This window comes from Rhinichthys klamathensis, unplaced genomic scaffold (genome assembly GCF_029890125.1).
Source record: "Rhinichthys klamathensis goyatoka isolate OS25496 unplaced genomic scaffold, OSU_Roscu_1.1 h1tg000191l_1, whole genome shotgun sequence".
In the NCBI taxonomy this organism is placed as follows: Eukaryota; Metazoa; Chordata; class Actinopteri; order Cypriniformes; family Leuciscidae; genus Rhinichthys; species Rhinichthys klamathensis.
The window spans coordinates 5,621,912-5,642,626 of record NW_026606717.1 but is presented as its reverse complement, the minus strand read 5'-3'; the positions used below and the strand labels follow the sequence as shown (position 1 = coordinate 5,642,626).

General features: G+C 38.0%; 2 protein-coding genes across 3 annotated transcripts; both read right to left on the bottom strand.

Moving 5' to 3' along the window:
• Positions 1 to 1,776: 1,776 nt before the first annotated feature.
• Positions 1,777 to 6,616, bottom strand: dynll2b (dynein, light chain, LC8-type 2b). The gene is made up of 3 exons (XM_056262182.1): positions 6,462 to 6,616; positions 2,904 to 3,040; positions 1,777 to 2,286 (listed from the first exon to the last, which is right to left on the bottom strand). The coding sequence occupies exons 2-3, from the start codon at positions 3,033 to 3,035 to the stop codon at positions 2,149 to 2,151; spliced, it is 270 nt and encodes an 89-aa protein (XP_056118157.1). The 5' UTR covers positions 3,036 to 3,040; positions 6,462 to 6,616; the 3' UTR covers positions 1,777 to 2,148.
• Positions 6,617 to 7,265: 649 nt separating this feature from the next.
• On the bottom strand, positions 7,266 to 20,488 carry srsf1b (serine and arginine rich splicing factor 1b). 2 transcript variants are annotated; one of them, XR_008808110.1, is made up of 5 exons: positions 20,077 to 20,488; positions 19,384 to 19,583; positions 9,740 to 9,912; positions 8,580 to 9,399; positions 7,266 to 7,897 (listed from the first exon to the last, which is right to left on the bottom strand). XR_008808110.1 is itself a non-coding variant. In XM_056262180.1 (4 exons), the coding sequence occupies exons 1-4, from the start codon at positions 20,265 to 20,267 to the stop codon at positions 9,211 to 9,213; spliced, it is 753 nt and encodes a 250-aa protein (XP_056118155.1). In that variant the 5' UTR covers positions 20,268 to 20,488; the 3' UTR covers positions 7,266 to 9,210. The 2 variants fall into 2 exon arrangements, 1 of the variants encoding a protein (XP_056118155.1); XM_056262180.1 differs by having other exon boundaries at positions 7,266 to 9,399.
• Positions 20,489 to 20,715: the final 227 nt, after the last annotated feature.

Below are 20,715 nucleotides of genomic sequence, written 5' to 3'. Positions count from 1 at the left end.
AATATAATGAAAATATGCATATTCATGCATGTTATACATGGTGGTCAAAATCTTGACTATTTGTTGATGTCAAATTGACGTCAAGGTGTCCGCTGGGCAGTCATACATTTATTTTTTGCTCTACACTGTGTGGCAAAAAGGTATAGTATATAAATGTTACAATTTACTGCACACAATTCGTTAGTAATGCAGGACAGAGGCAGAATGTTCTGCAGGAACACAACTTATCTGAACAACAGTAACATATGTTATTTTTATTTTCCCCCCTGTAAATGTAAGTGACTCTTTATTAAGACTGTTACTGTTCAGATTAAAATATTTAATAATTTAATATGATTTAATTTATTTTAATGCACGAAAATGCATAAATGATATTATTGCGCAATTTGCGCTCATCTAACAGCACAAGCACAGCTGTCGGCATCTGATGCGGACCACCAAATTAAATTCTACCAAATAAGCCTATTTGAAGTTCAAGACAACTTGGGTTGGGTTGTGCACTTTCTCGAGGCAGTTTGCTCTCTACCTTTTTTTAAACGCGTTTCCACTACTGTAAAGTCAACTAATTGACAATGAAACTATAGTCTCTAGCTACCAGACTGTTACACTGCGAAGTCCACATTTTCACGCAATTGGCACGTGTTATAATTTCCTAGTAATTATATAGTTTGGGGGCAAAAATCAGTCATTATTATTTCAACGTATTTTAAACAATTGAGTAATTGAAATGGAATTCCTGGTGAAAAACTACATCACCCATGAGTCTACAGAGAAATCTCCACCAATCATAGTCATAATGCTTCATGGGATTGTAGTTCTTTTCCCTCATAAAGCCATGAAGTATGCAGTCATGTACCTTTGTCTTGTCAGATTTTCAAATAAATACTACTTCAGAATCAAAGTTTGTAATGTGATTAGCTCCAAAACGTAAACTTTTTAAAAACACCCATGTTGGAAAAAGCTACTTAAAAGACTTTGATATGTACTGACAAGCAAAAAGCTGACATGGGTTCTTAATAGTAATATATATATATGGTAGTGGTATTGCCAAGACGGGTTCCCCCAGGAATTTTCAGTGGGTTTTTAGAACGGCAGTGTTCAATTTATGAGTGTGACGGTATGACATTTATGTTGTAGAACGCTTCATGTCTGTCCTCTGATTAGCTTCATCGCTCCATTTGAAGTGACAAACAAGGTGGTAGGAGTCTGGCCATGAACACAGCACATTATCTTCAATAGGCAAAGCTACAGAAGACTTCACTCATCACTGTATAAAATATTTAGGGCTGGACTGGCACTCACCTAGGAGGGCTTTTGTGTCATGACAAAGAGATTGCGAGGGCGATCATTGACATTTTTAAATGTATACTTTCATAAGAGGGGCATAAAAGCAGCAAAGCCTTTAGTAAATGTGTGTCCTTGAAATTCGAGAGGTACTGTATCCCATTAATGGCCCCTTGTTTCCAGACAGGTCTGCTCATTAGTAACTGAACAGCCTGAATACTCCCTACCTCAGCAAAAATGCATGCAGTGAGTGCCCTTGTCTTCTGAGAAAGTGAAGTTTGTTCAATTCTTCAGCTGCACTTCTTAGGAGGCAAATAAAGACAATTGATCATGTTACATTATGGTGCAAAAAAAAAAGAAAAAAGGCTGTTGGGTAAATTTTACATCATATAACCGAGGGGTTAAGAACAACCATTTACTTGAAACCAAATGCAGACAATCCCGTGTTTGGATCTACAAAATTAATTAAAAAAACACTTCTTACCCAAAATATGTATGACATATCAATTTTTAATATACTTTAAAGGCAGCGGTCAAAGCATTTTGTACAACTTCAGTGCAAAACAAATTTGGACTTGGAAAAAACAAACAAAAATCATCTTGTTGCGTCATCTCGTGCAACTACAGAAAGCAAAAAAAGTTACTGTATTGCAACATATACAAATTAAATATACACGGTCCATGCATTTATGCATAGCCTCTATAGCTAAATTCATGAGTGTGTATGTGAAAGAGTATGAAAGCGCGTGTGTGTGTGTATGCATGTGTCTGTGTGCATGTAATCTGAGTGTGGCTCAAGCCATCAGTGCGTCACAGTCCAGGTTTGGAGTTGATGTCCAACTTTCACAAACAACAGTTTTCCTCTCAGCCCGATTTGAAGAGTAGAATGGCTACTTGACCCAAGTAAAAGTAGATGAAATGCTTCGTTTCATGCGTCACGTAACTGCCAAAGTTCCGTCCCACAATACAATGCCATGTTGGATTATACTTCTTATCAAACTCCTGTTGAAAAGCAAGAACAGTAATGTATACTTTAGTAAGACCAACAGAATTCAATATGCTGGAACAGTGGTTCTCAATCAAAGGCCCCAAGATTACTTAAAATGATAGACAAAACAAGCATGAAAATCAAGGTATTTCTTCTTACGTGGTTATTCTTATAACAAATATACATCTTTCTATTATACCCTTTCAAATATTGTTGTGGCCTTCAAGTAAAAAAAAGTTGAGATCCACTGATCCCTAGAAGGACCGCAGGGGTCTTCAAACTTGCTCATTTGCTCAGACCTTTAACATGTATAGTACCATATTCATGTTTTTACATACTTTATGGTGCTTATATTGCAAAGCCATTAAAATAAATCAATAATGTACATACACTTTTCATTAAAATTTAATTTGACAATACATTTTAATGTGAGGGGCATTTAAACATTTAGCTGAACATTAGCTTCAAAGTTTTGTTGATGTATACAAATTATTTGAGACCAAACAATAACTGAACCCTGTTTTACTGAATATATCTAAGCAGCAAGACAGAATAGGAAATTAAATCTTAAAGATAAAATATTGTTGATGAAGTCTGTGGTGGTGTCAATCATAAACGTTCTGTGGATGACCTTTTTGATATATGCAGCAATGTCTTTCTCAATATTGTACTTCTCCATGGCCTGTGTGGCACAATCCACTGCATCCTGCTGCATGTCCTCAGACATATCAGCGTTCTTTATTACTGCCTTCCTGTCAGTCATGATGGCTGTGAATATGAAGAAAGAGAAAACGCAAAGGAGATTCACTGACCATCTCTTATAAAGTCAGAAGAACAAGGAAGAACCTGGACCGTCAAGCTGAATTAGCTTTTTAAATCAAAAGCGTTCTCGTTTAACAGTGCCACTACCATCATCAAACAGGATTGGGGAAAAAAAAGGTTTCCCGAACTCCCCCCATCTGCCATGTGTCAGACAAACAGATAGTCCCGCCCCTCAACTGGTTTAGCCAATGCTGCTGCTTCAGGATGTCAACAAATCTTAAAGGGATAGTTCACCAAAAAAAGTCTTCATTTACTCTCCCTTATGTTGTTCCAAACCTGTATTTGTTTCTATTGAACACAAAAGATGATATTTTGAAGAATGTTGATAATCAGACAGTTGACGGTAGCCATTGACTTCAATAGTATTTTTTTCCTACAATAAAAGTCAATGTCTACTTTCAACTGTTTGATTACCAACATTCTTCAAAATCTCTTTTATGTTCAACAGAAGAAAGAAACTCATACAGGTTTGGAACAACATTAGGGAGAGTAAATGATGGCAATTTTCATTTTTGGGTGAACTAGGCCTATCCCTTTAACCTACCAAAGGCTTACTTATAGTTTAAGTTTATTAATACATATAGTTTCAAAGAAGCATACAAAATATGCTTGTTTCAAATGTTACAATTAGGAAGTATTCTTATCAACCAGAGATGAGTGTATAATAAATGTTCATATGGCAGTAATATACAGCAATAATAATACATGTTATGCTCTTAATTAACATCATGCATTCAGTTAATCAGACACACAATTACAACTTGTGCTCATAATGATTACAAAACAAGGATAAAATACAATATAAAGATAATATTTGACAGTTTAATTGTATTATAGTTGACTGCCTATTAAGTTGTGATTTGAAAGTATTTTAATATCAGAAAATTAGTTTTTTTTTTTATGTTGACAAGGACAAACTTGATTACCTGCACAGACAATTTTTTTTTTTTTAAATGTATTTTTAAAGCTCATAACGTTCTATAATAACCCATCCTCGTTCACTTGCATCAAAAGCTCTGTTGCTTTATTCTTGGCCAAGACAGCAACTTCAAAAATTTTAAATATTTCGCACAAGGCCTTCTCTTACAAATAAATAAAAATGGGCCTGAATCACTATAGTTGCTTGCCAGTTCCTTTAAAGGCAAATACAGATGTAAACGGTCTACCTCTGGGACCTGTCTGAGTTTACAGAGTCATCCATCTTTCCAATCAGCTCATAAAGGAACTAGTGCATCTACTAAAAATGAAATCGTGCAGTCATGATTTGACAAAAAGGAGGCCACCTCAATCAGCTCCCTCTACAAAAGACTCTCAGGCACTCAGTGTTGGGCCCAGGAGAGGGAGGAGGTTGATGAAATCCATTCAGTGAGAAGGACGTATGAGAAAGCACAGATCTCTATCCAGCTCCATTTACTGAAATTAAACTAAACCTAGGCCTAATGCATATGCAACAGAGAGATCGGTTACATCAGAGACATTTCAAATAATTTGCATTCAGTAAACTGCCATTTAGAATTAGAGATTGACCGATATCGTTTTTGACTCATGAAGCTAAAGTGTGCAATTTAACTTTCTCCTATACCTAATTAGCATGCAGATAAATCTAAAAGTCCAAACAAACCTGGCTCAACCAATCGCATAAGTTTAGGGTGGGACTATTTGTTTAACTGGCCAATGGCACATGAGGGCGTGTTTGAAAAATGTGGCCAGTAACCTAGAAGTAGAATTTATTTCTGCTTTTTAGACAATAACTAAAAAACAAAACCAATTTGTACATTAGTATTTGTATAATAATAATTATAGCTGAAGTGCGTAATTTAATTTTCTCCTATCCCTGTATAGTATTCAGATAAAACTTAAGAGCTGTTTACACGACACCGTTTTTCAACTAAAAACTGAAAACTTTATGCGTTTTGGTCACTTATTTACGCTACAACAGCGTTTTAGGGGCATACAAACTCAAACTTTTGAAAACAGGTTTCAAAGTGCAAGTTTTTGTTTTAACAGGTATCGTCCCCACGTAAACAACGAAAAACACGAATTTGTGAAAACGATGTCAAGCGCGTGCACATTATATGTTCAGTCTATAGGTGCGTATCGTTTCTTTACAAAGTGACATTGCCAACTACTGGCCAGGCACAATACAGTGTTTTTAGTCGTTTTCGCAGATCCGTGTGAACGGGGATAGTTTTGACAACATTGTCGCCTGTACGCGAAAAAAAGCAAAGGAAAACCTTTTCCGTTTTTAGTACATCGTTGCCGTGTAAACGGACCCTCAAACCCATTTGTAGGTTCATTTCCCTCAACAGTTTAAACAATGTGTTACTATCAAAAGTGACTCCCCAATCACATAAGTTTGGGCCTTTGGGGCAGGACTGTTTGTTTGACTGGCCAATGGCTCATGGGAGGCATGTTTGAAATAAAATCTGGCCATTTGAGTCAAGTGACTGATATATGTATAATTTTAAAATTAGTTTTATTTCTGCTCAACTAAATATATATATATATATATATATATATATATATATATATATATATATCACTTGTAATGAGATTTTGCTACTTTTGGGCAGATCTGATAACCAAAGTAGAATAGTGTGAATTATCTGTAAAAATATCGGCCAAACCGATTATTGGGCTGTTACGACAATAATGTACAAAGGCTGAATGCCCCAAGCAGTTGCATAATGTAACAAGACGCATGAGTTAAGAATTAAATTTCATTGGGCAGAATGAAAGTGGGAGTAAATTATGCTGCAAAGCACAATTAATAATTCACAAAGCACAGGTGTCTGCCTTTGATAAGGTCATGTAGAGGGAATCACAGAAGGCTGATGTTTTGTTATATTTGTTGCAAGCTATTGCTATTTGTTTACAAGGCAAATTGGAGTAACTTTCACTTAAGTGCTGCCATAAAACAGGCTTTGGCTGGACTCTGGTGTCCACAGATGAGTCCATTAAAGCCATACGGTGGTGATGTCCTCAGCATCTGCTCTCAATGCTCTCATATGATTGGCAGAATTACGTAACATTTTTCTCCAGACGCCGAGCACTTGTAACTTTCATTTCACGCCACCGCCCTAATTATTCTCGATAAAAACAATCTGCGTAGAATATTTCCCCTCAAAACCGTCTATGAACTCCGCATCCAACAATAATAACAATGATTTAAAACGCGAACGTCTAATAGAATTACTGCAAAGTACAGGTAGCGGCTCGTGCTGCGTCCATGATGCTTCATCTGAATACAGCACTAATTACTAAACTTCCCCACATTATTCTAAATGTTTAAATACATTATTTTTCACACAAGCTATATGGTCAACACGTCGGATGCATGCATAGTAAATAAATCCACAGTGCTCACCCTCTTTTGATGCTTGAACACTGGAATACTGTTTAGCTCAGGCTTTTTTTGAGCCGCTGCGTTCACGCTTGACTTCACTAACCACTATGTCAGTCGTAAGTAACTCTACCCATGCGGCTGTGCTCGTAACTCACATCCAACTTAGCGTCACGAAACCCGAGTGACCCCGCCCACCGCACTGCACCGGCTCTCTGATTGGCACACGTAGAGCCTCTCCCCGCGTGTTACGAGCGTTTTCCACTAGCTTCTCACTGCCCGCATTTTATTTCATCCCACAATGCACCGGGGCCCATCTGGACTCAGAATCCCACATCCTCGGGCCAAAGGTATTGATTCCTGTGAGAGGTATTACTGGATTTACTTACCACACTATGAGGTCAAGTTTGTATGTAACTTAGTGGTTACTGAAGTAACATTCCCTACCTTAAATATTGTATTAACCAAGGACAATTTCATCTAGGAGTTCACATATTCTACAGCTACATGGGAAGAGACATTTAAAAAATGTTGTTTTTTTATGTGGCACTTCTTAGATATACCAATATATATCGGCTGTCGTGTTGCTCTTTGGCTTAGCACTACTATTGAAAAACCCTTATTGCGCCACTACACTATGAATAGAATTTGATTTATCTAATTTATCGATAAAAGAGGAACTTTACATCTGTATAAATTACCTCAATCTAGTGTGTCAGGCATTTCATAAACACTACATATATTTGAACTTTTATTGTATCAGAGTTATTACTGTTACAGATTCCGCTAAGTTATGATTTCTAGAAAAAATGAAGCAGAGAACAACACTTTAATTGAACATTCAGTCTTTATTTAAAGAAGGGTTAAAGAGAGAGAAAAAAAAAACACTACAATTTAGAAATATAAAGTAGTCAATTGTGGGGGCAAAGAAACACCACTGCCAACACAGCAAATGCCAACAAATGTTATTTGAAATGTAATTTTTTGAAACCCTAAATAAACTACTGCATCCCCCTCAAAAAGTGCCTATTATCCCTCCCTCCCACTAATTCCCCTCTATTTACCACGCTCCTCATGCCGATTCCATCCAAACTGATCCAGCCTTCTGGTTCCTTGCTCTGCTCCTGTTTATACTGAAAAACTCATCTCACAAAAACAAAAGAGGCACCTGGATCCCTTCTGCGCGCGCATCATTTGGGCTCCACGGAAAAAGAAAAAATATTAATTTGGTTCTAGAGAAGCCAATTACGACGTCAAGTATCCTTTAACTGTGGTTTGGTGGGGGGAATGCGGGGCTGGGGTTGGGATCCTCTCCTATGGTTCCCGCTCCCGGTAAATTGATCCCGCTCCATGTATGTATCCATCCTTATCCTAAGCCTAATTCTGCTCCTGATCCTGAACTGATCCAATGATCCGGCTCCAAGGATCGGGACCCAGTGAGCCCCTCCTCCAATCCAAACCTTTAAATACCAGCAAAATCAAAAAGAGGGAGGTAACAAGTTAGAATCACAGCTAAATAAAGAGCTTCTATCATTTAAAGCTTCTATAAATTGATCATAGGAGCGGTATTTATTTATTTTTTTGTGTGTGTAAATGACAAAAAAAGGATACCAGACTATGATATGCTCCGGAAGAAATTTAAAGCACCTCCTAAACACATTAAATTGTGCTTATTTCATTGAAGAAGAAGAAAACGAGCAAAACTAACCTAGAGAAAAACAGACACTTTCTCTTGACAAATACACAATTTACATGAGAACAACTGCACATGGCAAGCCTTTATCTTGTCTAGTGATAAGTCTACATAGGAGATCAATAGTGGCCAAATCCCAGTACATTTTGGACAACAGGCAAAATGTTTTTTTTTTATTTAAAAACGAAACACCCCCCAAAAAAACAAAAACAATGCTGTCTTAATGTACGCACAAGCATTGCAACATCCAGACAGTACACATGCATGCTTAGCAGCAATGACCAGTAAGAAAAGGTAAATTAAATGGGGAAGGGGAGTGCCGTGAAGAGAGGAAGAATGGCAAAGCAAAACTAATGTGTTACGAAACTAAGACAATCCAGGTTACTGGAAGTCTGTTGAAAAACAACAACTGCCTTTTTGAAGGTGACTAAAGCGGCTTGCCGTCATACCATTGCCTCCTTAAATGAAATGCCTGCTCCTCCTCCAAATATCCTAATATGAATGAACTGTGCTTCAAAATCCTGTATTCCAAAGCTTTCTTTAATCCTGCTCTTCTGTTGTCTATAGAAAGACATGAAAAGGTAAAAGTAGAACAGTTTTCCAACAAAATACTCCCACCCCAGAAAAAGCCAATAATGAAGCATTGTTAACAAAATAAAACAGTAGCAATTAATCCATCCCACATACAACTATTTAAAGCATTTCAACATTTCCCTTGTGCCAAATACAGTACAAGGACGAGTATGAAGATCCAGTTAAAATGGGAATGCAAGACAAACACACAACAGGGTCATGGGATAGGAGACGACAACAACAACAAAAAAAAGGGGGGGGGGAGAGGAGAAAGGGGAACATCCACTTAGCTACATGTAGCTGTCATTAGCAAAATGACAGTCAAGTAATAAAAAAAAGAAAAAACAAAAACAAAAAGCTAACAGACCAAAGATGAGAGATAGCAAACTGGGGGAAATGGAGAGACGAAACATGTCAAGAGAGCAATGAAGTACAACAGTGGGTCCAATAGAGGGCGACACAGGGTGTATATGATTGTGGCCAGCCAACTAGCTGGAATGTGGATGTTTAGGTGCGGGAACGGGAGCGGCTGTGGCGGGGCGAGTAACGTGGTGATCCTCGGCTGCGGCGTGGAGAGTAGCTGCGACTGCGGCTGTTGCTCCTGCTGCGACTCCTGCTGTGGCTGCGTGAGCGCGAGCGCCCATAACTGGGACTGCGCGGGCCATCCACCTTTACGCGGATGTAAGCCGTCTCCCCCTGAGAAACACATAACGAAACACTTTCTAAAGACGAACTACCAGATGTTAGGTTACTCCTAATTCATGGCTCAATCTAAAATAGATTTAATAGATAAAATATATATATATATATATTTTTTCAGATTTAGCGCAACATCAAATTACAGTTCCTTCTATATGTGGCCACTGACAAAATCACTTACATTCAAAAGATCCATTCCATGGATCCTCCTAGTCCATGTGGCTCCATCATGGGTCTCTGACATCAAGCTTACCTTGATGTTCCCAAATCCTTAAGCTATGCCCTGTCCTGTCCTGTCCTTTCCAATGGCGGTCTGTGTTTACAAACTCACACCTACCTCATGTGACCGGAACTTAGTGTTATCCAGCTTTCGAACGGCGTAGGTCATGTCTTCTTTGCGAACAAACTCCACAACGCCGGTGCCATCTCGGAAAACGTCAGCATAACATACATCACCTGCTTCACGCATGTGATCCTTAAGGTCCTGCCAGCTGCCACTAGGAGGAAGTCCTGGAAAAAAAGACAATCATAACCATTAAATAAGTAGATCTTTCTTTTTATGAACAGCACAAGAATCATAACGCAAGTAACTGCCTTCAGTAATGAAAGGGAATTGTTTAGAATAAACCAGTTTGAGGAAGTAGGACAGGAAATGCTTGTGCAGTTCTTTTTGGATGTGAATGCTGTTTAGTGGTCATTTGTTTAATTAGAACTTTTGCCCAATTCCAATATCTTATAGGTCTATATCAGCTTTATATTAGTTCTTTATCATGTTGCACTATTTCTTAGTAGCAATTTCTGAAACTACATTTATATTAATTTTACATATTTCATAAAAAACATTACAAATAAATCATTTGAAAATCTGTAAAAAAAAAAAAAATAATAATAATATATATATATATATACTTTAGATAGCAACTTCTTGATTCTGTAATCATATTAAATTATTATTATTATTTTTTTTTTTTTACAAATAAAGAAGTGCTAGAAAAACATGAATAAATAGTCAACACTAGGGCTGGGTAAAAAAAAATTAAACATAACAAACCCCGACATTTTTATTTTATTCCTTTTAATCGATTCTCATTTTTATGAACTGATATCGATTCTTAAATCCCAAGAATCGATCTTTTAGTCTATGCTGTTTTCAGTTGATGAATGAACTTTGTAGCATGTCTCCCATCCAATAAATCGCAATACGCTTTATGCTGCTACTTTTGATATGAAACAGTCTCAGATTTCACATTTGGTCCATTTTTTATTATGAAATTCAAACAATAAATACCGTTTTGGCGCTCTTTAATGTGGCGTCATGCTGTAGCGCCTCAGTTCAAGCGAAGCGGCAGCGTGGAGCGCACGTGAACTGATCATCTCTTCAGCTTTACTACTAGTTACAGCACGAAACAAACATGAATGAACATCAGAACGTATGTTGAAAGATACAGTACAACTTACCGAAATCTGTATCATGTCACAGCCACCATTTAAATGTTTATATTTCAAAAGACGAATTGAAGTAGAAACATAATTATGTAATTATAAAGTTAGTATTATAACAACTTCCTTGTGTGTAATTTAAGTGTTTGCATACAAATCAGTTAATTTTAACCTTCAATATTCTAGTAATGTAGTATTCAACTGACTGTATAGTTTACAACATTAGAGATTTTTTTCCCATTTCCCTTGAGAAAATGTACTAGTATGTACTGTAGCTGATATATATCCAAAATCAAAATCGAATGGCGGAATTTGTGTCGAAACCCAGCTCTAGTAAACACTGTAACCAAAAGTGCAGTAATCTGGTGTGCACTAGGGATGTGCGAGACTAGCAGACTAGTTACGATACTGCTAGTCGACTTTTTGTTGTTGTTTTGCTTTATATTTTTATTTTTTACAAAGGCTACATTTCAATTACTGTCAAGGTAATGTTACATCTTGAAATTAACATATTTTGTAATGTGTATATCTGCAGCGGAAAACAAAATCATTTAATTTTCCCTCAGGTTGCAAAATTTCCATTTAAAATGGTAATGAAATTAGTTGTGTGCACTGGGAATTGTATTTTCTCAAAGATCAGGTAAAAGTCATTTTAAAAACAGTACACAGTAAATATGACATAGCACAGCAGTTTTCAAATCAAAGATTTAAAGTTGCTTGCTCTTGCATCTCCAGTGACAGCCGAACTCTCCTGTATGCATCCAATTCACACGGCTTGAATCCTCCACACAAACAGACCGTCATGCACAGAGTACCGTACACACATTTTATACAGGCGGAGGCTATGCACACAAGAAGATCTATCAGCGGGATTCACATGAAGTTCATGGCTTTACATTTTTCAAAGATTTGTTTAAAATTCTCAGTTTATGAAAAAACCTTTGTCTTTAAGTTATTACACAGAACCAGGGTGTATACAGCAATCCTTAAGTTAAATTTACTACTTTTTAATACCTTTTTTACTACCTTCAGAATTAAAAAAAAAACCATCACGACACTGAATTGCAAGTGTTAATCAGCGACCTTTCTATTATTTACACAGATTTTGACATATATAACATACAAAAAAGAATAGATTTAGAGACTGATGTCAGTATTACTAATATTATAGCTACTGATGTCTCGATGAAAATGATTTCCCCCCAAATTTTAAACATTTATTAGGCTTCAAAAAATATAAAAACTTATAATTTAAGTGAACTTAAAACAATCCTCTCTTAAACCCATAATACATGTCATATTTACCTGTGCCATACAGAAATTGAATATGGTCATAAAACAGCCCGCACTGCATAAATTATCAATGAAATATAGATTAATCCTTATCAAAGCTACAAGCGTTCTTTAGTCAAGAGCAGTGAGTAATTTTCTCTGTTCTTTAGGTTAACTTTACTGACAGACAGAATTAATGGCTCCTGTCACTTTAAGATCTGCCGCTGCTGACAGGATCTCACGCATCACATTCTCACTACTATTTACTTCCATTTAAGATTTTATTTAACTCATTTAGCACGGTTCTTGTGAGGATACTCGACAAAACGGACATTTTGGCTTAAATGTGTGTGTTATTGTTCGTTCAAGCGCGAAAGAGAACTCGATACTGGCGCGCGTCTTTCTGTGCGTCGTGTGTCAGGAGGACATTCACTGACAGCGCGTATTGTCATTGTCGCACATTAAAGCATTTGCGTGAATAAGAACATGATCATAATCCTAGCTAAAGGATGACAGAAAGAACGGATGCATTGCTGCGTTAATTGCAAAGCTGGACAAAAATGAATCGCATGAGTTAACGTTGCAGTCAGCACTTATCATACTGACAGAAAATATTGCGGTTTGAAGTGGACTCGTTTTCATGGTAACGTAGGCCTAACGTTACACCGAATGTTTTTTTAGTAACTACACAGTAATGTTCTACATTAAATATTTAGCTAACAGTCTGAAATTATCCTGACCTGAGCTAATTTCCTGAATCAACAAACTCACATCTCCTTTCTTTCTTTTCATCCATGATGACATTCGTCACCTGTTGTTGTTTCTGGCGTTTCATCACTGACTGTGTCGCAATCTATTTTTTTTATGGTCGCAACCGCTATCCTTGCGCATTAGAACTTTCAGTGAGCTATTTTACACAGGCTCGGTCCCTCTCCTCCGTGGCAATGACGGCGTGCGGTTAAAAATCATAACAAACGAATTTGAAAGTGTCCCCCTTGTCTGCATAGGAAATTACGCCCGTGGGTAGGACATCATCCCCAGGCTTCATGAACTTGCGCTCCATGCTTTCACCGATGACGCTAATGTGACGTATGGATCTCTATCACACTGTGTTGCCAGGACCCGCCCTGCTCTTCTTCTGATAGGCTTGTAACGTTAGTTAGAGCTGCGTTCCTCTCATATGATTGGTAGGTGAAATCAATTGACTCGAAAATATTAAACCGCATGCAAGTTCCCCTTTTTCTTTTTGTCCTCACGGCCGAACGCCGGAGATCCGGCACGGTGCCCTGGACACCTGATAGTCTGAAAAAATAATACCTAACTTGGAAAAAATAATACCTCTGAGACCACATTTAACACCTTTAATGGCCTTAAATTTGACAATTTTGATTTATCACTTTAATACTTTTTAAAACCCCGCGGACACCCTGAGAACTGTTAAACTAAGACGGTAAACTAATGAAGATGAAGAATGGGAGCTCACGTAAATCTGGGCTGTCAAAATAAAAGTCAAGGCCAAACATGAGAAACAATCTCGCCAATATTTCAATTGAACACTGGCACTGTTTTATGAACTATACCAGCCTGCTTTAAAAACTGAAATCCTGTACGACTTGCTGCTGATTTGAATCGAATCGTACTAAACCGTGGAAGTAAAACTATCAATGACGTATGATTTCATAGACCTGTGTGTTCTCTCACTCACTTTCCTGACAAGCAGGACTGACGCATCAAAGCAAAGAGAATGTATATCTAATTTCTGCTCGCCTTGAGCGTTCTTTACATTTGCAGTACACACAATTGTGGTCAGAATTAATGGCACCCCTGGTAAATATGATCAAAAATGGCTGTAAAAAATAAATATGCATTGTTTTTCCTTTTGATCTTTCATTAAAAAAAATTTCAAAAATCTAACCTTTCATTGAATTAAAAGAATTGAAAGTGGTCGGGAAATCACAATGAAATAAATGTTTTTCTCCAAAACACGTTGCCCACTCTTATTGGTACCCCTAGAATTCTTTACGAGTAAAATATCTCTGAAGTATATTCCCATTAATGTTTACCTTTTTTTAGCACACCAGGGTGACTCTGACTAGGAACATGAAATTGTCCAGCCATGACTTCTTGTTTCACAGGAGTTTAAATATGAGGAAACACAAAAGCCAAATTCCCTTAATTATCCATCACAATGAGTAAAACCAAAGAATATAGTTCTGATGTGCATAAAAAGATTGTTGAGCATCACAATGTAAGGACTGGGCTAAAAGGGTGAATCTGAATAACTAAATACATCCTGCTAAAGACCCAAAAAGACTGAATGCAACACACACACACACACACACTCTCTCTCTCAGGAATGGCCAGAGTCATAAAATGCTTTTAACATTCCATGCCATCCCCCATCTCTACAAGAGAGATAACAGAACTCTGACACACACACACACGAACCAACACACACACATAATGAACCTTTACATTACACGCAGAAAACGAGCCATTACCAATTGTATATGATATATTCCTGTATGTCTGTGTGTTTCCCAGTCCATGGTAGTTTAGAAATGATCTCCTAGCGTATCAGTGAAACTCTTGAGAGTTTAAAAGTTATGTATTAAATGTATCTTCATATTCCAATTAGGTGTAAATGTTGTGTTTGGTACCGTTTTAATTATCTCGTTCCAACTGATTTGGTCAGATACAGAAGATTACAGTAAAATGTATGTTTTCTATGTTTTTATCATCTTGTGGAATGATTCTGACAAATTCTGACTGGTCATAAAAGAGGCGGACACGGCCATAGTTTAACTTTGACAAGACAAAGAGAATTTGGCCGCCAAAAGTTTCGTTGAATGTCATTGGCCAGTTCGCACCTCAGAGGTGTGGACTCCAGTTCCTCTAAAGAGGACTGAACCTCCCCCTGGACTCTTCTCTTCCTCCCGTGTCCTCGTGTCATGATGTAACGTCTCGCCTCCGGGCGAGTTCTTCGCCTTTCTTTTATTTGTTTCTAGTTTAGTTTGTGTTTTTCAGTTGTAGATAAGTCTCTGTGTTTAATTCCAATCGACGATTGAAAAGAAAACCCCGTGACATATCTCTTCAGTAAATCCATCTACAAGGGACCTTTAAACGAGCGCGCGCTCGCTTTGAAGGAGAAACACGCGCACGTGACCGCGTGACGCGCCGGACCGAGCGACGCACGCGCTTCTTCGCCAGCCATGCACAGATGGAACATTAACTCCTCGTGATTCCTCCGTTCTACGAAGAGAAACGAACTCAGCCGAACTATTTTCCTTCGGTAATGTTACCCCAAAGACTGTGAACCTCCGTTCAACACGCGCGCCAAGCAGCCCACGTGATGCTTCCTCACACACAAAGGAATCCTCTCACGCACGCGGCCAGACAAGGCCGCGCAGGATTTCCGCGACACAGAGAGAGACCATAACATAAGTTGATTGCAAGTATATCTCTTTATAGAGCTTCTAAGAAGTTTTAAGATGATGTTTCGTGTTGTTATCAGAGAGGTGAATGTCTTCCTGCCAATGAAATTCTCCCAATTTCTCTGTTCTCTCTCTCCCCATCCCCTTTCCTCTCTCTCTTACTCGCTCACGTGTAAGTTATCCATTGTCCAAACTTTACGCATTTCTCGTTCATTGATGTCTTATTGTATTGTTCATTGATGTCTATGTGTTTGTAAATACATATATCCCGTGTAACCGTAGTAAATACATAAGTAGTCATGCCTTTATTAAATCCATTATATTCATTTTGATTGATGTTACTGTGTCTGCTCATACTCCAGGTCTCTGAAATGAATAGATCAAGCTACGGCTTTATAAATTAAACATACTTTAAAGAGTATGTGTTTATAGGGCAGAAAACCCAGTTCTTCTGGCCAGAGAATTGCGTTTCCTGAAATCCTATGAAGTAAGATGATATGTGGGATTCCCCCAATATTAATCTGACAATTGAGCTAATTAAATTTTACCTGTCTGTAAAACGTGATCTATGCAATCAACTTGTAGTTAAAATGCAAGGATACACGTATGCATGCAGGTAAAATGATAGATCCTCCCTTAGAGGGAGAGTAAATTCAATGTAAGACTGATTTAATCCAAACATGTATGAATAATTATTAATTACCAATTATTAATTAATTTATGCAAATTCCCCACGGATTAGATCCGCCCTGAATCCTTACAACAAAATAGAAAATATCTGTAAGAAAATAGCTAAAGAGTTGAAAATCCCCATTTTGACCATCAGGGCAATAATTAAGAAGTTCCACTCAACTAAATCGGACGCGTATCTAGATTGTCTTAATGCACAGTGAAAGTTAGAGTGGCCAAAGACTCTCCAAGGATCATAGATGAAGAATTGCAGAGATTAGTTGATTCTTGGGGTCAGAAAGCCTATAAAACAAAAACCAAACAACCCCTACATCCCCACATGTTGTTTGGGAGGGTTTCAAGAAAAATCCTGCTCGCTCGTCCAAAAACAAACTCCAGCATATTCAGTTGTCAGACACGACTGGAACTTCAAACGGGACAGGGTTCTGTGGTCGGATGAAACTAAAAAAAAGAGCTTTTTGGCAGCAAACACGCTAGATGGGTTTGGTGCAAACAGGGACAACAAGTACCCCATGCCTACGGTTAAATATACTGCTGGATCTTATATGTTGTGGGCCTATTTTTTTGCTGAAGGTCCTGGACATCTTGTTCAGTGGTATCATGGATTCTAGCAAATACCAACAGATAAAAAAATCTAAACCTGATGGCCTCTGCTAGAAATCTTATAATGGGCCGTGGTTGGATCTTCCATCAGGACAACGATCCAAAACAAACATCAAAATCAACACACAAATTTTGTGGCCAATGTGTTTGGGAGAAAAACATTTATTTCATAATGTGATTTCCCCCGCACTTTCAATTCTTTTAATTCAATGAAAGGTTCGATTTTGAACAATCAAATCAAAAGGATAAACAATCCAGATTTATTTTTTACAGCCATTTTTGATCATATTTACCAGGGGTGCCATTAATTCTAACCACAAATGTACATGGCAGATAGACGCAAGTGCCATTATGTGTTCTTGATGCTTTGAAAAAATGATGATTAAAATTAGTGATGCGAGTATTTTGCCACCGTCTCCATCGTCACCAAGTAACAGGGGTAGTAAACAACTGCCGTTGATGTACCATGGTTTGGGATCAGAAAATTCAATGTGACAGGGCTCCAGACTAACACATGAGAGCAGTAGCACCGGTGCCACTAAGTTCTACAGATGGTGGCACCAGGACATGATCTGGTAGCACTGGAGGGATTTTAAATCATAAACTTAATTTAATCAAAAAATTACTATTGTTTTGCATTATGTGGAATTACTAATAATACATGTTTGTTTATTGGAAATTTTTGTCCCGCCAAAGCCTTTTTTGATCGGTGAGTGATGTAGAATAGACAGGGTCAATGCTGCGCTTGACAGGGCCCGTTACGAGCAGAGAGAGCGCTCCGGCCGCGCGCGCGCACTCTCACGTCTTGGTCTCTCTCCCTCGCGCATATTAATCAAAATCAGTTGACGCGATAGTAAAAGGTCGGAAGTTTCACGTGGAGCATTTGGGGATTTTTAGAGATTAGAGACAGGCCTATAGACTCAATGAACAACATCTCAACACTAAATTATAAAGGCCTGTCTCATATAGACGCCTGTCTCAAATACAAGCCGGTGCAGTTCGACGATTTGGGAAAATAAAAGCCCGGGCTACTATTTGAAGTTTTAAGGTAAGTCAATAAGTGCTCTGCCGCCATTTACTGGTTATAGTGGTAATTTCATGTCTTTTTGTTTGCCACAAAGTATAAAGTCATCTTTAAACTTTTAGTTTTACAAATCGCATTAAAAATAACTTAAACTCAATTTAAATTGGATAATATTTAGAGCTTTGAAGTGCTGTAAAAAGTGTGAAGGGTCAATGACATGATGTGCATATTTTTGAGTCCAAGTGCATTATTTCCTTTTAAAATACTTTGATGACATTGGTTTTATAGAATAAAGTGATCTATTTAGTTTGAATTCATTTTTAGTATATTTAAATAATACATATTATTATTATATGTTTTGCTATCTTGAACCACCAAAATGTCAGGTGGTGCAACTGTTCGAACAAATAAACAGACTAAGAAAACTATTTAAAATTGTCTTAATACTAAAAAATTTAAAACTAAATACTATGGCATAATTTTAGTTTTGAAACCTTTCATTTAAACACATTTTATAAATATCAGTAGTTGTAAAGCTGTTGAGGTAATTGAAAAACTTTTGTCCAGCAATTTGTATATTCTCAAATGTCAGGGTGGCTCAACTGCAAACATGACACTTTTAATATGAATCGACAACGTAACCATAAACATGATAATGCATCATCCAGAGGACCCCAACCGATCCCTGGTGTATACACATACAACTATTAGGTTGTACCGCCTGACATAAAAACAGTTAAAAAAGGAATTTAAACACTTTATTTGTCAATGACCCGTAAAGCACTTGAAATATCTTAAAAAGCGCTTGAATTTCACTCTTAAAAGGTTGTACGAACCTTGAGATGAATAAAAAAAATAAAATACATTTGGTTATTTCTGCCACAATACCATGGTTTTAGTTAGTGTTGCTACATTAAAAAAATGGTGAATGTTGGTAATGTGGATTGAAAAGCCTTCTATAATTTGTTCATTCATGGCACAATATTTCTCCTGGTTTCCACACCAGCGTTGTTTGATCAGACATAATGTGGTTTATAACAGAGAATTCTGCGCCGAATTTGAAGATCTCGCTGCGATGTTATTCATTTTGCGGCGAATTCAAGCGATTTCTCACTGGATCTCCCAGCACTGTGTAGTAAACAGTGTCGCGAGATCGGCCCGTGAGTAAACCTGATTGAGTTTGCGATGCGCTGTCCTAGGTCCACGCTGTGCAGCTCAAACGAGTAGCACAGTTTCGTTTCACTTTTGTTTTGATCGTCGTTTTATGTTTCTCATATGCAACATAAAAGGCAGCTCTTATCAGTTGGTCAATGCGGTGGTTGCACCAGTGCGAACTCTAACAAAATTTTGTCACACCGCTAGGAAAAAAGGTTGCAAAATGTGATCAATTATTCGCAGTCTGGAGCCCTGTGTGAAGTCCAGAGGGTGCAAGCAATCAAACTCAAGTTCGGACCAATGATCGAACCAAGTGTGAAAGCACCCTGTCACATGACAAAGATGTACTGGCCATTCACTCACCTGACACTATGACCCTGTACTCCGAACGCCTGGATGGAGGGCCATATCTGCCTCTGGGAGCTCCAACGCCGCCACCACCTCCACCACCACCTCCACCACCACCTCTTCCACCTCCCCTGCCACTTCTTGGGAACTCCACTCGAAGACGATAGCCGTCATAGTCATAGCCATCTCGTCCATATACAGCATCCTCAGCATCTCTGCAGACATAATTGAAGAAGAAAAAAATCAGTGGACAGAAAAATTATGCATAAATAATCCTCATGGTTCTCACGCAAGAAGATCGTTTGCGCATGCGCAGAAATACTCACAGGATAAAAACATATCGGAAGATGGCACATTTGAAAATGGAATTTCAGGCAAAATTCTGAACATTTCTACAGAGCACTTATACGTACACTGAATACTTGAGAGTTTTGCATATCTCTCAGAATTGTGGTTGAGCTGATATAGATACATTATTTTAAACCTCCATCCATATACTTCCCGTGTTATGAGCTGACTTACAAGTTCGCGCGCTTTATACGAGTCTTTAATTTAGAAGACTAACGTTAACTGTTTGCGTATAAACACGAATTTAAAGCATATGATGTGTTAGAGACAGCATCGTCTTGTATTGTTGTTGCCAAATTCATAGACATGCAGATTCAGGGCAAGCTGGGTTTGCGTGTAGCTGCTATAGCGTTAACTTACCTCGGGTCTTCGAACTCCACGAATGCAAACGGTGGACCGCCTCTTCTGTTTTTAAGGTCGATATCCCGAATGGCTCCGTATTTATAAAACACATCCTCTACGTCCTTGGTGCGAATATCGGGGGGTAAATTACCCACGTAAATCCGACAGTCGTTGTTCCCTGCAGGCCCTCGAATTACACCGCCAGACATGTTTAGGTAACGTTAGAAGTTACGCTAACGACGTTGATAATTTGTCCGTCAGGTGATATGAAAGAAATCCGTTAGCGCTGCTGGATCTATATAAATTCGAAACCTAAAGTGGCAGATTATCTTCAAAACTATTATTTTTCAAGTATAAAAAAACCCCCAATAAGATCCCTAACAATATGGCGACGTCCCCTCACTCACCACGCTCGCGACTGCGCGAAGGGGGAGGGGCAACGCCGCGCGGAAGGATAAAAGCGCTTGGCAGTAATTCGGCATTTTTTAAAAGTGCAGATTATTTTACATTGCATATTGGAAAGAGCGAATTTAATCGACTTCACAATTGATATATCACCATCAATGTTATCTGAGTTTATAAACCCGTGTTTACTATTGGAACCCCATGTGTGGCGTAATATGTAACGTTATATAAGGATAAAACTGCTCAACTCAT